Below are 16,757 nucleotides of genomic sequence, written 5' to 3' on the forward strand. Positions count from 1 at the left end.
TGAATTGTTGAGGGGTCAATGCTGCTCCAAAAACCACACAATGTTGAAATAAAAAATGTTAAGTTCTAAATAGATGAAATGTCATCCTTTATTTATGAATCAGATTTACACTTGTGTTTTCTCCTAAGAGTTTCTAGTTTAGCTCTTACGTTTAGATCTCTAATCCACTTTGAGTTAATTTTTGTATGTGAGATGACACACAGAATTACAAAGAGTACCAATCATATTGAAATATAGTTAGAAGAATATAAAAAAGAAACAAATACATGAAATTAAATACACATACTTCTTTATGGATTTTAAAATCACAAGACCTTTATGGTGTATCACATAAATATCATAATCTCAAAGTGGCGATCAGTGCAAACAAGATGTTGAGAGATCTAGAATAATAACCATGGTGTGGTGTGAAGTATCTGTGATTTCAGTGCTGATAAATTTTTCTCCCCCAAGAATGGAAGTATACGCTAAGTTTCAGGTAGAGATTAGTGAAAATAAGGACGCAATATTTTTTATTAAATTTATGGAACCCCTGAATTAAGAACAACTGAGGTAAAAAAAAAATGCAGAACTATCTTGGTTAGTCAAATAGAAATTTCCAGAACTATGTTTCGTCAAGGTGTATGTATGCCATTTTAGACTCTCCCTTTATTTTTTTATGTAATATTTATTCACAGCAGATTATGTTTTTATTGAAAACACAATACATATTTGAAAGGAATGCTCTGTCCTTGAAGATACTCTTCACAAGGGAGCCAAGAAATCCAAAAGCGTTATTTGAAAAACGTCAAATATGCTTTGACGTCTGGCAAACATTTCCTGTGGGATACGTTCTTGGCTCAGCTACATGCAGGATGAGAGGCTTAAAAGTGAAGCATGTGTGGAAAACATACCTTACTTATGAAATTAAGAAAAGAGAACTTATATATTTTTAATGCTATGTAACAAAATTATATTTTAATATGTACTTTAAATGTGTTAAATGTAAGAAATCCAGCAACAAAAACGTTCATCTGTCATAAAACTAACTACACATAATCTTTTTTGAAAATTGGAAACCTGAATATTTTGTTAGCATACAAAGAACAGTTAATGAATTATAACAGATATATCCATTGGATGGGAAGCTATGGAAATAGATGATCTGATTTAGAAAAAAAACTACACATAATATATAGTTTATATGTGTATATATTAATAAAGTTATCTGTGTTGAAGCATAACAAATGATTTTCACTTTCCTCTATATTTTTTACAACAAACATGTTCTTCATAAATAATGGGTTCCAATTCTTTTTTTTTCTTAATGTTTATTCTTGAGAGAGGGAGACTACAAGCAGGAAAGGGACAGAGAGAAAGGGAGATACAGAATCTGAAGCAGGCTTCAGGCTCTGAACTGTCAGCACAGAGCCTGATGTGGGGTTCGAACTCATGAACCATGAGATCATGACTGGAGCCAAAGTCGGATGCTTAACTGACTGAGCCACCCAGGCACCCCTCCAATTCTTTATAAAGAAGGCAAAATTACTTTTTGGCAATTGAAAGCTAGTGGCTTTGAAAGTAATTTGTTAATAATATGCCACTTAAGTTTTGAAGTCTTATGCAAAATAGAATGTATTTTGAGTCACTCTTAGCTCATTGCTTTTGAAGCATTTAATGAAAGTGTCTTTAGCAGCATCACAGGAGAGTTGCCCTTGTGGACTTAGGAAAAACTTAGGTTTTTGCATCCCAGATCTCAGCACACATGCTTCCCCAAACAATGATTTCACAAGTGAACAGATTTCTATCACAGAGATTCAGCCAGGCTATGTAGTAGAGCCCTATCCTAATGCACCCACAACATAACTACCAATTTACTATTTAGTTGCTACATCTTGTGGCTTCTTGCTTTGAGTTGTGGCAGGCAAGACAATCAGAGCACCAGTTAAGACCCAGGTATGGGAAGAATTTTGTGCAGGGCAAACTTCCTCTGTAAAAGGCCAGGTAGTAAATGTGTCAGGCTTTGCTGGCCCTTTTGTCTCTGTTGTAACTGCTCAACACTGGCATTGTAGCATAAGCATAGCACTGTCCAATATAATCAATATGCTATTTACTGCTATGCAATAAATCTTCCTAAAATTTAGTCATGGGAACAATCAAAATTTGACCCCCCCCCCCATTATCTAGTCAGATTGTTATTGAATAATACAGACCTGAATTCTTTTAGTAACTCCTAGATGCTAGTTAGATAGCTTATTTCCATCAATATCTGGTCAGTCAGGGTTGCAGACTAGCTACTACACACCTTTGGTGGCTGCAGTCCTGCAGGATGGTTTGACAACTTTGGGTGATTTGATTCGGAACATCTTGAACTTGGGAACACAGGCCCTCTGAGGAGTAAAGGAGTCACAGTCCACAGTCCACTGTAAGGAGGCAGCTTTACTCTGGGCTCAAGTTGGCCAACATTTGAGTCTGTTACTCAGAAATTCCACTTCCACCCACAGGCCTGCAGGTATTTGAGGCTTCCTCAAGCTTTTGAGGGAGAGGAAAGGGAGTGGATCCCCACTGAGGCAGCTTCAGGTCCTGCTCACCTGCATCCAGAGCCAGCCCACCCATGGGGAGATGGGGAAGCATTCAGTCCACACCCAAGTCCCTGTGAATACTTTCCAGAGTGAGAATAATTCTGAAGCCAGATTCCAGAGAAGCACTGGCAAAGACTCCTCATCAGGGTTTCTTCTTCTTCAGAAGGGGTTTCTGGGACATTTAGTAAGATCCAGCTTTCCAGAGTCCCTCAAAGGGCTCTCCAGAACATGAGGAACCCTTCCTTGTCTTATTCCACAGAAGAATGATTTTCCTTGGAACTGGTTGTTGCTTTTATGGTCACTTCTGGTGACCAGCTGGCTACTGAAGAACCTTGGATCCAATAGATGCAAGGGAAAGTTCTGACAGCATTATTCATGGTGCAAATTAAAAACTCCAGCTGGTTCTACAGCAAGCAGATAAATGCACACAGCTAAAAATAAAGTAAATGAAGAACTTGAAATATGCCACAGAAACATTCTGTAATTCTCTATTTTCTCACAATGTGTGCACTTTCTGTTTTTTTGCCTGTAGTTCTGAGTTTGGACATCATTTTCATATTTTATCTTGTAATCTAAAAGTTCTTATTTTGTTGGGAATAAAACAATCTCTGAATTTGGGGGAAAATAATAATTGAAAAAAAATATTTGACTTCCTAATTCTGAGAAAGTGGCCCAGCATCTTTCCAAGCAGTTGAAAACATCATTCAATATAGATATTCTCCCAGGCTCAGTAGAATTGACAAAGATGTGGACACCCTACCCCCAGAATATTTGGGCATTGCTGCCTCTAGCAGAGCGGAAGATAGCTTGGGTTGGAAACAGGGTGGCCCTGCTGTGATGCAGGCTGAGGAAGAGGAGGGAGACAGCAGACTCCTGCAGGCTTGTCCCTCAACATGTGATCCCCAGACCAGCATTCTCACCTGGAAGTTTGTTAGAGCAATGTCTCTGACTCCTCCCCATGGCTTCTGAATCAGAATCTGCCTTTGACAAGATCCTGGGTGGTTGGTACACACAAGTCCCCCAGCATGGTTGTGCCTGAGGAGGAACCAGCAGGGCAACTGAATGGCCTCATTGAGATGAGAAGCTCCTTGCCCTGCCCTCCATTAGAGTTTCAATGATCCTCTCTAGGTGTGTGGAAAGGTGCTCCTAAAACCATTAACATCAGAATTATGTCTTCTCACTGTAAACACCATTCATCACCATGGGACTTGTCAGCAAAGCAGATTCTGGGCCCAGCCCAGTCCTCCTGAATCGGAAACTCCAGGGGTTGAGACCAATCATCTGGATTTGAGCATGCATTTCTTGGGATTCTGATGTATACCCATGAGAACCACGGGCTCATGGTGTATGAGATATGAATGAAAGTGGCCTCCAAGGCTCTGAGCACATCCTCACCACCCCACCTCATCTTCTGTGCTTTCCACTCTGGGTCCTGGCTTTGCCAACACATCCATAGACCCTGCAACCACAGTTCTTGGCTCCAAGGCCACATCTAACCCAAATCTTATTGTAATTAAATAGTAGAGATAAACTTTTAAGCCAATCAAGTTGGAATTAGAATTTAGCCACAAAGAAGAAGGTACAGCAGGCATCACTATCATGAGGCTGAAAGTCATGCATTGGGATAAAAGCAGAAAGATTGAAGAAATCCAAGATGCTAAAAGCATTAAGAACTCATAGCCCCACTCATGAACAATCAACCTCTGGAATTCTTTTTAGGGGAGATAAATCAACCTTCTTTTGATTCCACCACTATAATTGGATTTCTGTTATATGCAACCAGTCACATGCCTAGTTGGTACAAATTTGAATAAATTAAAGTATAGCTTCCTGGATTGCCATTTATCTGATCTAATTTCTTTAAATTTCAAGGCCTGACCCCTTTTTTTAGTCAAATACATCATTTAATAATATCTTCTATATGTTCATTAGGTCATATCCCTTAAACCAGGGGTCAACAAAGAAGGATAGATATTCAATATTTTAGGTGTTGCTGGTCATTTGGTCTCTGCCATCATAGATGAAAGCAGCCATAGGCAATATATAAATGAATGAAAGTACTGTGTCCCAATAAAACTTTATTTGTAGACCTTGAATTTTTTTACAATGTTCTCATGTAATGAAATATTTTTCTTCTTTTGATTTTTGCCTAACTATTAAACATGTAAAAACCATTTTTAGCTCATAGGCCTTATGAAAACAGGCAGCAGGCCAGATTGGGCCTACAGGTCATAGTTTGCTGATCCCTGCCTTAAACACATTAAAAAAGAAAAATCCCAGATGACATAGACCTTGCTTATAAGAGTTTTCTCTAGTTCAAAGAAGATATGCACACAGGTAGGTAAAAACCCAACAACTGAAGTAGCACTTATTCAAATGTAAGGGGCAGTGGCAGAGAGGGGACCCCAGCTCTAAATTTTGCCCCATTATGGATGTATTTATTACTGTTGCACAAATCTGGTGGGTGAAAAAGAGGTTACAGAGTCAGAAGGAAAAAAGGAGAAAGGAGAAGCCAGAGTGTTTAAGAAGTTGGAGTTGGGGAAGGATGAAGTAAAATGACTGGAGGCTTTGAACTGCAAAGAGAGAGAAATACTGTTCCAGTTCTTTCAATTCAAGGCCACAAATCTTCCCCATGGCTCCCAGACAGAGTTGGCCTTGCCTTGACTGATCCCTATCAGGTACTTGGAACCCTCAGTCATGTAGTTTCCCGTAAGTTGTGAGCCTAGGCTTAACATCACCCTCCATGTTCTGAACTCACCACATCCAAGGCAGAAATAAGCCCTTTCCATCTTTGGTTACTTAATTAGCTCAATCTGGTCTGCTGCACAGGTGATTCTGTCCCATGAATTAGTTCATACAAGGTTGGCAAATGGGAGCCAAGGTCACTGTCCTGCAGACATATACTAGTTCAGACACTGTTTTTCATGCACTTTTAGAAATCACTTTTTGGTGACTGTCACTACTATATTACAGAACAAAGCTACATTTAAAAAAACTTGGAAATACCTATAATTTAGTTATAATCTTAGTATGCAAGGGAATATGTTAGTTTCCTATTGCTACAGTAGCCAACTACCATGAATTAGTAGTTTAAAACAATACACATTTGTTATCCTAACAGTTCCTTCTGGATGTAAGAAGTTCAAAATCAAGGTATGGTAAGGCCATGTTCCTTCTGGAGATTCTAGGGGAGAACATTCCAGCTTTTGGAGGTTGTCTGCATTTCCTGTCCCATGGTCCACTCAGTCTTCAAAGCCAACAGCTTAGTACCTGCCAATCTCTCTTCAACCTTTGCTTTGGTTGTTGTATCTCTTTCTTTGACTTTTCTATCTCCCTCTTCCATATTTTAAGGAATTTGTGATTATAATTGGGCCCACCAGACTGAGGCTGTAGATCCAAAGATAATAAAGGGTTAATAATAAAACCAAGGAAAAAAATCATTTTGTTGAAATGACATAATAACCCTAACATTTCTGATTTTGACATAGGTCAAATATGTCAAAGATATTATCTGGGCCATGTTTCATGAAATCTTCAGGGGCTTATAAATGACATGAGTTAAAAACACCATTCATCTTTTTGACCCTAACTTTATTTCTTAAAATTATCATTTCAAAAAAAATTCATTTCTGAATTTCATTCAATTTTTTAAATTTCACACTTAAAATTACAAAATAGTATGCTGATTCCTGGGGCAGATGAATGAGAAGTACAATGTCATAAATCCTCAAAGAGGATTTCTTGGCCAGATGCAATTGTGGCACCTCACTTACCACAAGCAGAGTGTCAGAAATCCACATCCACACATCTTTTGTCTGTCATCTGAATTAGATGTAGCTGGATTTAGCAGCAAATCTGTGTCTCTCAAATTGGTTGGCAAGGCCACCAAACCTGAGTTTAAAAGGTTCAATTTACTTATAATACCACATATTCTTTTTTTTCTTAATTTAATGATAAGCAGGAGAATTTGAAGTAGGAGAAGAAAGACAAATGGAAATAAAAAGGTTCTGTGAGTTGTTCTCTTCACAGATTTGGTTTGCCCTATGCCTCTCCAGAAGCCAGAGCTGGATTCAAGATCTAAAGCTTCGATGTCTACTCACTCAATGACATCAGTGTGGGTGGTCTGACCCCACATAGTTGTCTGTGGCTTCCACAGTGACCAGCACATTCTTTATTGCTCACTTTCAATTCCCTTCTCTCAGCAATTAATTTTACTTTTAAGACAGTCACCTCCCCTAGCCAAACCATTGAAAGATGGAAATACCATCTTGTCTTCTAAGAAGGCACATACCTTAAACCACTGGAAAACCTGAAACATAGTAAAAGGCTATGTCAGTTTTTCCTCCAGTTTCAGAGTTGGTACAGAGCAGTGCTGTTGAACTTGAGCAATGTTTATGGCAAAAATAAGTGATCAGAAGCAGGAAAGCACTGCAAAGAATAACAGTCCTTCATTTATGGAGAGATTTTATTTGCTTTAGCAATCTAATAGACGGAAAGAAAATTTCTGTCAACAGGAATGTCACCCACAGGGTGCCTGGTAATAAAAATGTCACCATCAACTATGTTGTAAGAAAATGTTTTTTTTTTCTATATTTTGTCACTGACATTTTCTAACCCTTTAAAAGGAAGTGCAGTATACCCTTATCCACAGGATGAGTTTGTCTCTGACGTGTCAAGGCTCTGGCAAGACAGTCTTGTGAAATGCAGCATCAAATTAGAAACAGCCCAGGTGTTCCTCAGTAGTTAAAAGGATACATGGATACGTGAATTGTGGTATGTCCATTCAATGGAATTCTATTGAGCAATTAGGAGGAATAAACACACAACAGTAGGGATGAATCTAAAAAGCATTGTACTGAATGAAAACAGATTTACAAACAAGAGTAAGCTCTGATTCCATTTTTCACAAAGTTTTCTAAAAAACTAATCAATGGTGGGGAAAAAAATTTAGAGTAGCAGTTGCCTCTAGTGAGAGCCTGGGGCTGGGTGTGTGGTCACAATTGACTGAGAAGCAGGGTGAGGAAATTTCTGGGGTGATGGTCATGTTCCTTACTTTGATAAGGATGTGAGTTATGAAGGTGTCCATATTTGTCAAAAGTCAAAGAATGGTATGCCTAAAATGTATACATTTAATTGTATGTAAATTTTACCTCATAAGAAAAACTTTCCCCTCCCATCTTCCATCCCTACACCCTAGCCACTTCCCTCCACTCAGCTCCTGAGCGGTCTGACCCACATTGCCCTGGGCGGCTGTGCCAGCTGCTCCTCATTGTAGCTGTCTTCGATCTCCCACTTTGCATGTCTGTGCCTTTCTTACTCCTTATCAGCACCATGCCCAAGCCACCACTGCTTCACCCTTTTTATTTCCACCACCTGCCATTTCCCTTATCTCATCCATCAAATATATTTATTTTATTCCTCAGTTAATGTTTGTAAGCATGTAAATATACATACATACACATACTTGTGTACACACATGTGCATGCACACACACATATTTATTTTGTTTACTTATCTTCTCTCTATCTGCTCCATAGGGTGGGCATCATGTCCATGTGATTTACTTATGCTTAGATGTAGAGCATGATGGCCATCACACATTTTAGGCTTAGAATAGATATCACTTGTTTGAATGAGTAATTAGTTCTGTTCATCTCAGCCTGTTCTGGCCCTTATGTATTCAAATACTTGAGCTTAAAAGCCTCGCTCAAGCTCCAACATTTAAAAAATAATAAGTCTATTATTTTTATTGCTCTTTTTGGTACATCTGCCTCTCAACTGATTTGTATGCTCTCTGCAGGCTACAACTAAATCTAATATCCCTATTACAATATTTTATGTATAGTAGGAAGTCTTAACCATCTATCAAGTGATTATTTTCTATCTAGGAGAAGATTTTTTGTCTTTGTTTTTTTATTGAAGAATAGCTGACACACTAAATTACATTAGTTTTAGGTGTATAAAATAGTGATTTGACAATTCTATATGTCACGCTATGCTCACCACAGTGTAGCTACCCCGTCACCATATAGTGCTATTAAGTACCTTCAATGTACCACTGAGTACATTCCCTGTGCTATACATTTCATCTCTGTGACTTTTTCATTCTATAACTGGAAGCTTGTATGTCCCACCTCCTTCACCCATTTAGCCCATCCAACCAACCAACTCCCTCCCTGCTGGAAACCATCATACAGTTCTCTGTATTTATGGGTCTGTTTCTGCTTTTTATTTGTTTACTTCTTTGTTTTGTTTTTTAGATTTCACATATAAATGAAATCACATAGAATTTATCTGACTTATTTCATTTAGCATAATACCCTCTAGGTCCATTGTGTTGTTAGAAATGGTAAGATCTCATTATTTTTTTATGGCTGAATAAAATTCCATCTGTAAATATCACATCTTCTTTATCCATTCATCTATCAGCGGACACTTGAGTTACTTCCATATCTTGATTATTATTAATAATGCTGCAATAAACATGAGGGTACCTATATCTTTTTGAATTCGTGTTTTCATTCTCTTTGGGTAAATACCAAGTAGTAGAATTATTGGATCATATGGTGATTCTATTTTTAATTTTTAAAGGAACTGCCATACCGTTTCCCACAGTGGCTGCACTAGTTTGCCTTCCCAACAACAGTGCATGAGGGTTAGCTTGCAACTGGTTTTACTAGTCAATGCCTCATGCCACTGCAAAACCTTCTCTGATTTTTTTTCAGAAATTAAATACATGATGGTTTTAGTAAACTTCAGAATATAGTGCCCACAGGAGCCACAAACATGCAGGGAGGATTTAAAGAAGTACAGAATCTAGAGCTCTGAGGACTTCTGTTTTATCGAACTCTTAGAATATTTCTGGATCCTCTCACGGCCCTCCCCCAACACTCCTTCATTTCAGTGCAAGCAAATGAGCAGATTAAACAAGCAAATTCTGGAGGTGAGCTGCCTGGTGTCTTTATCGTGGGCAGGGGCAGGGACAGAGCCAGACCTAGGCCTTAGTGAAGTCTGGTGCAGACCCTCTCCAGTCCCTTTCTAGAGCTGACTCTTGGAGCAAGGCCCCTCTCTGTGCCACAGGTTCCTCCTCTGTGCAGTGAGGATGAAAGCCACCTTCAGCAATGTGTCTCAGAACCTGTCTAGGAGAAGGTTCTTAATGGCTTTCTCAGCTACATTATACAGTGTTTATAAACTTCTTACCCTTCCATCCTTTGGCACCCACTTACCAATAGTCCAAGTCCTAGGACCCTTCTGGAGATGAGAAGGGCTGCTGAGGTCTTGGATACCAATGGTTACTGGGAGACTCTCACAGGGATCCAGGTGGCAGAAGGAGATGGTGATGGCAAGGCCAAAGCTGAGGAAGGGGATGTGCAAGGAAGAGACAGCATGGGAAGTCCCATTCAACCAGAAAGACAGGCACATTGGCAGAGGGAGACCAGTGAGCTTACTGAGCTCTCGGCACCTGCCTTTGATGCAAGGTTCCATTTCATTTAGCAACTGGCATGAATTTAAAGATCCATTGATTGGTATGTTTCAATCTGTACTTGTTTTGCAGCCTATGTTCTGAGATGTGCGCATGTCTGCACACACACACACACACACACACACACACCACATGTACCCTCCCCCATTCTTACCTCCACCAGGCCCTTTCCACACAGTTTGGTATCTACTCTGTCCTAAACTAGCTCTTAATAGATTTCAATCAGAGTAAAATAAAACTCCCTGCTTTCCTTTTTATTGATCCAGGGTAAACAAAGTTCGTCTCTTTGAATGATACAATTTATACTGTGCCTAGTAAAATAACCAGAATTGTGTTTCCTTGTAATAGTCTTTCATCAGCATCTAGGGAGTGACATGGCTTTAAGAGCAAAGTTATGGGGAATCAGATAGGCTTCACTTTAAATCTTGGTTCTGATAGCTGTGACAATGGACAAATTGCTTAAATGTCATCAAGCTTTAATTTCTCTACCTATAAATCGAGCATAATTCATAGTGTCTAGTGCATAATGAAGACATTTTGCACAATACCAAGCACATAGGATGGGCCCAAATAATCATTACTACTATTCGCTCTGTTTTCATGATAGCTAGGACCTCTGAGTCTCGGTTTCCCTTCCCTTTCAAAGTAAAGATAAAAACCACATCCTAGGGTTAGATGACACAATACAGGTGACACAATCAAGGTTACTCTGAACTCCTGGGTCTGCCTCATGGACATCCAGGATGGGCAGTGGAACCAGGCAGGTGTATGGGAAAGTGTCAGACATTTGTTACAGAGAAAATAGATGTTGCTGCTTATGCTGCTGTCAGCAATTATACTGCTATTAAATTCCTATCCAGACCTTGTTGGCAGGGAATTGTTATGAAGATCCATGGTCCTCAAATCTTAAAGCTTACGAGGATGTATGATCATCTTCAATAATCTATACATCAAGGTCATACAAAACTCCTGGGCAAATCTTCAGTTTTAATCCAAAATTATTGTGTCAAACTTCATTTATTTAGATGGGATATAGGAGGATGTGTTTGGCTTGTTGGGAGAGAAAAAGCGAGTCTGAAAATGTGAAAAAAATTGAATTAGAGAATGTTTTAAATGGCAGTGTGGCAGACACTTTATGACACCCCCCTTTCCCGATCCACAAGCCCTACACTTTAATGTCCCTTCCAGTGCTTGGGCTAGAGAAGGTCATGTTGTCCAATTCTAGCCAACTGAGCATAAAAACACGTGGTGAGTGACTTGGAGGGTTCTTCAAAAATGACAAGCTTAGGATCTGGTTTTGGTAAAACAAAACAAAACACTAGTAATAATACTTCTGGACAAAATATGAAAAATAGCCATTTGAAGGCACTGGGGCATTACCAAAACCAGGCAGAAACTGCAGGGATTTAACCCTTTGAAGGAGGAAATTACTTTGGATGATATCCATGTTATTCATACTTTCCCTGAACATACCCCCAATTCACAGAACGTGGGGTAACTAAAACACTTGTAGACAGTCTTGTGTTATTGGCTGGAAGTGTCAAAAGATGGATTTCAGGGTTTACACAGCTGGATATTAAGATGGTAATCTTGGAAAACAGGAAGCCACAGGGAAGAGTCCCAGATCATCTAAATATAAGCTCCACTTAAAGCTTTGACTAACCCCATGAAATACATGCAGGAAGGAGAATCCAAGAAGCCCAGTGGAAATTAACAGACAGATGAATGAAAAGGCTGAGCATATCTGTCTTCCACTGACCACCACAGGGGAGGCAGAGTTTAAAGTTTAAGTATCACCAAGTTAGGAGGGCTTGGTAAACACCTGGGCTTTTCACTGAAATCCCCCAAAAAGCCATACTTTAGAAGTAAAGATTATATCCCAGAACTACGGAATTTACTCTAGGATTAAGGGGAGAAAACACAAAATATACATACCCTAATAAAGCATAAAACCAAGTCTTCACAAGTTCTGTGTAATCAACCAAGAACTTAACAGCCTGGTAGAATAAAAGTCAAATTCACAGAACAGAGGGAAATTATACAAATGAGAGCCTCCAAGGTATGTCAAAGTCTGCCATAAAATTTAAAATACTAGATGTAAAAAGAAACAGGAAAAAATGACTCATAATTAAAAAAGAGAGAGAGAGAGAAAGCTATCAACAAAACGGGTGTTAAAATGAATCAAAAAGTGTAATTAACAGATAAAAAACTATAAAGAAACTATTATAAGCATATTCAAAGAGTTAAGGAAAAGATAATCATATTGAGTAAACAATAAATATCAGCAAATAAATGAAAGCTAAAAAAGGAAATTCTAGTACTGAAAATTACAATATCTGAAATGAAAACTTTACATTATGATATAGGAAATGGTAGGGAGATAAGCCAGTAAACTTATGAATTTGAATATAACTCAGTAGAAATCAATCAGTATGAAGAATAGAAAGATACATAGATTCAGAAAGAATAAATAAAGCTTCAGTAATAAGAAATTGGAGTCTTAGATGCAGAGAAGACAAAGAATGTAACAATAAAGTATTTGATGACATATTTCCCAAATTTCCCAAATTTTGTTAAAATTTTAGTTCCAAGAATTTTAGTGAGCCCCAAGCAGGTAAGTACAGAGAAAACCATAATTATGTCTCTTATGGCCAAATTGATGAAAAGGAACAATAGGGGGAATATCTTGAAAGTAGCTAGAGAAAAACAAACTGATCTCTTATCAGAAACAATGAAAACCAGAAGACAATGAGACAATATCATTAAAGTAGTTAAACAAACAATAAAGCTACTGTCAACACAAAATATTATGCCCAGATAAAATATTCTTCAAGGATGGAGAAGAAGTAAATACATTTTCAAATAAAAGAAAACTAAGATAATCCAGTGCTGGCAGATGTGCACTGTAATAATGCTAAAGGAAGCTCTCAGGTGACAGGAAATGACACCACATGAAAATTGGGATGACATCCAAAATGTTAAATATGTGAATAATTATAAAAGATAACATTTACTCAACTCCCTCAAAAACAACTGACAATTTAAAGCAAAGACTATGACATTGTATTGTAGGATTTATAAGTTCTGTAGATATAAAACACATGACCAAAAAAATACAAAAGACAGGCATAATAGAATTATACTGTTTTAAGTCTTTGTTATTTCATACAAGGTGATACAGTATTAATTCTAAACAGACTGTGATTAGATATAATTTCTAAAGCAACAATAAAATAATAATATTCAGGGATATCTGTAAATACCCACGGGAAGTCCATCTATAGGCTGAAATTTTCAAGCTTGACTATAGGTAATTGCAAAGACTTTAGCTAATGGGTGTCACGGGCGAAGCTGCCCTCCCACAGTGGACTTGAGGCATGGCCAGTGCACTGCAGTCTCTGAATGGGGGTGCAGTCAGGACTAAGGACCCCCTGGATGGAGCTGCTCCCTACATGTTTGCATTCCTAGCCCTGGATGCCTTCATTCCTAGGTCTGTTTATCTGAGGCCTGGACAGAGGTCTTTTTCCTGTACCTTGGCTGAGGTCTCCTTATGGGCAGGGCTGGGAGCCAAGGAGAATCTTGAAGACTTTTCCCCACTCTGACTCAGTCCACTCCTAGGCTTCCCCTTCTCTGACTCTACCTCCTCATAACCCATAAAACTTCTGGAGCCTTTTGTTCAGGGCTTCCTCCACAGTGAGACCACTCCCATGCTTGTGTTGATTTAGATGACCCCTTACCCATGCAACTCCATGGGAGAAAATGGAACAGGGGTTCAGCACTTTCTCCCGTTTTAGATACTTGCATATACTGTCTTAGTAAGTGATTAAAGGCTTCATTGCTTAGTTTTTTAATTTTTTTAAATGTTTATTTATTTTGAGAGAGAGAGAGAAAGCTCAGGAAGGAGAGGGGCACAGAGAGAGGAAGAGAGAGAATACCAAGCAGGTTCCTCGCTGCCAGCACAGAGCCCCATGTGGTGCTTGAAACCACAAGCAATGAGACCATTACCTGAGCCAAAATCAAGAGTTGACACTTAACCAACTGAACCATCCAGGCACCCCTCTTTCATTTTGCCTTATTGTTGTTTCAATCAGCTACTCCAACACCTGACAGATTCTCTCTCTCTCTCTCTTTCCAGCTCAGCTGAACTCCTGACACCCAACAGAAAAATAAAAATGCACTAGTAAAATATACTGAAAGTTTAAAACTTCTCTTAATGGATGGAAAGACAAGCCACAGCCTGGGAAATATCATCAAAACAAATATCTGAAAAAGAAATGTTACCCAAAATACACAGAAAACTTTTAAAACTCAACAATAAGACTACAAATAATCCATTTTTTTAAATGGGCAAAAGACCTGAACAGACACTTCATCAGAGAAGATACACAGATAGCAAATGTCTGAAAAGACATTCCACATCATGTCATCAAGGAAATGCAAACTAAAACAACAATAAGATACCACTACACACCTATTAGATTAGCCAAAATCCAGAGCACTAACAATACCATGTGCTGGCAAGGATGTGGAGCAACAGGAGATCTCATTCATTGCTAGTGGAAAGGCAGGATGAAACAGTTTCTTTGAAAAGCAGTTGGGCTGTTTCTTATAAAACTAAACATACTCTTATCATCTGACCCAGTAAGCACACTCCTAGGTTTTTTACCCACCAAATGGTTTGAAAACTTATGTCCACACAAACACCTGCACGCAAAAGTTTATATTTTATTGATAATGTAAAACTTGGCAACAACCAGTATGTCCTAAGGTGAACAGATAAACTGTAGTACATACTGACAATGGAGTATTATTCTATATTAAAAAGAAATGAGCTATCAATCCATGAAAGACATGGAGGAACTTTAAATACTAAGCCATAGCATAGCCATATTGCTAAGCCAATCTTAAAAATCTATGTACTATATGATTATAGCTATATGACTTTCTAGGAAAAGCCAAACTGTTGAGACAGTAAAAGATCAATTTTTGCCAGGGCTTCAGAGGGGAGGAAAGAGGGAGAGGTGAACAGGTGGAGCACAGGGTTTTTTTAGGGCAGTGAATACTCTGCATGACACTGTAATGATGAATACATGTCATCACACATTTTTCAAAGCCCATAGAATATGCAACAGAAAAAGTGAATCCTAATGTTAGCTGTGGACTCTGGGTAATAATAATGTGTCAATATTGGCATATCAAGTGTACCAAATGTCCCACATCAATGCAGAATGTTAATAACAGGGAAAGTGTTGGGTTAAGTGTTGAAAGATTATACGGGAACTCTTTGTATTTTCAGCTCAATTCTTCCATAACCCTAAAACTGCTCAAAAAAATGTCTAGTAATTAAAAAAAAGAATATTTGATTAACCCAAAATAAAACAAGAAAAGAAAAAAAAAAAACAGGCAAGAGAGGCAGAAAACAAACAACAAAATGATAGGCCTAAACCTAGTAAACGGATTCGATCAACATGATTTTCTTGAAGCAAAAGTAATGCATTGTGATAGAAAGGAGGGTGTTTGTCTCTGGGGTAAGAAATGACTGGAGGGAGCTTGGGTTGTGTGCCAGGTAATGGCACGTTCTGTGTCTTGATTGGAGAGATGGTGATAGGGTGTATGCATTCATCAAAACTCATCAGATTGTATAGTCTGGATTGGTACCTTTCTCTGCAGGTAGATCTTACTTCAAAATTTAAAACAAGAAAAGAAAAAGGGACTGCCTTGGTGGGCCATGCCATAAACATGAATATGAAAGCCACAGGTTGGTGATGAAGGACCAAAAATATTGCAAGACCCCTGAGAGCAGGGGCCCTAGAGTCCCCATCTCTGAACTCTTTATCAAGTGAGAGAAATAAGCATAATGTCAGCCCGGCTTTATTACGTGCAGTCAAATTCACTGCTAAATATTGTGAGTTTGCTTCACATACAAGTGGAACCAGAATAAAATACCCAGAACAGATATTGATTCATTTCCATTCATGTAAGAATTATTTGTAATTCATATCTGTTTTACAAAATAGCATATAAGCATTGAGATAAGTGTCTTAAAAGGTGAATTTTTAGTTAGGCTAAAGAGCTTAGCTGAAAATCTCTCATCAAACTCATTTCCCCAATGAATATTTATTTATTTATTTATTTATTTATGGTTTGTTTTCTTGTTTGTTCAACTAACTCATGAGTTGATTCTAGACCTTCTGACTCCCAAATTTTGAAATAACAAGGCCCAAATGAACTATTTTTTTCTGTGCTCAAAAAGGATAAATGCCTCATGGTGAAGACCATTCATCATGTATCTAAAGTTAACAAACAACACTTAATTTCAGCCACAGACCATTAAGCATCAAATCTAGTCTCTGTGAGCATTAAAGAAGTCATTCTGGGCATCTGGTCTCCTCTGTGCAATGCAAAAAAGTATCTTAATGAAAGGCCATGACTTTCCGGCTGACACTGGCTTCACTTCCAACTTGGCATCTGCAGTAACCAAGAGCTTTTCTAAAGTTGTTTTTACTTATGAATTTTAATAACATAAAAGTTGTTTCCATAGTAAAAAGCTGCTTCCCTAAAAGTACTCGGCTTAAAGCCAAAGGGTAGGGTTTGACTGGCCATCTCAAAGAAGGAAATGTGTAGTTAGATGATTTACAGAAGTGCAGAAGGGGGGTGGTGTTAAAAGAAATAACCAAATAATGTGAATTTTAAAACTCCATATTCCTTATATG

General features: G+C 38.3%; 1 protein-coding gene across 1 annotated transcript in view; it reads right to left on the bottom strand.

Moving 5' to 3' along the window:
• Positions 1 to 70: 70 nt before the first annotated feature.
• CD93 (CD93 molecule) overlaps positions 71 to 16,757 on the bottom strand; it is a 31,557-nt gene continuing 14,870 nt past the window's right edge. The window contains exon 2 of the mRNA XM_011280979.4: positions 71 to 2,992. Coding sequence (XP_011279281.3) covers positions 2,947 to 2,992 — 46 coding nt within the window. The 3' untranslated portion in view covers positions 71 to 2,946. The remainder of the gene's footprint in view (positions 2,993 to 16,757) is intronic.

This window comes from Felis catus, chromosome A3, assembly GCF_018350175.1.
Source record: "Felis catus isolate Fca126 chromosome A3, F.catus_Fca126_mat1.0, whole genome shotgun sequence".
Classification (NCBI taxonomy): domain Eukaryota; kingdom Metazoa; phylum Chordata; class Mammalia; order Carnivora; family Felidae; genus Felis; species Felis catus.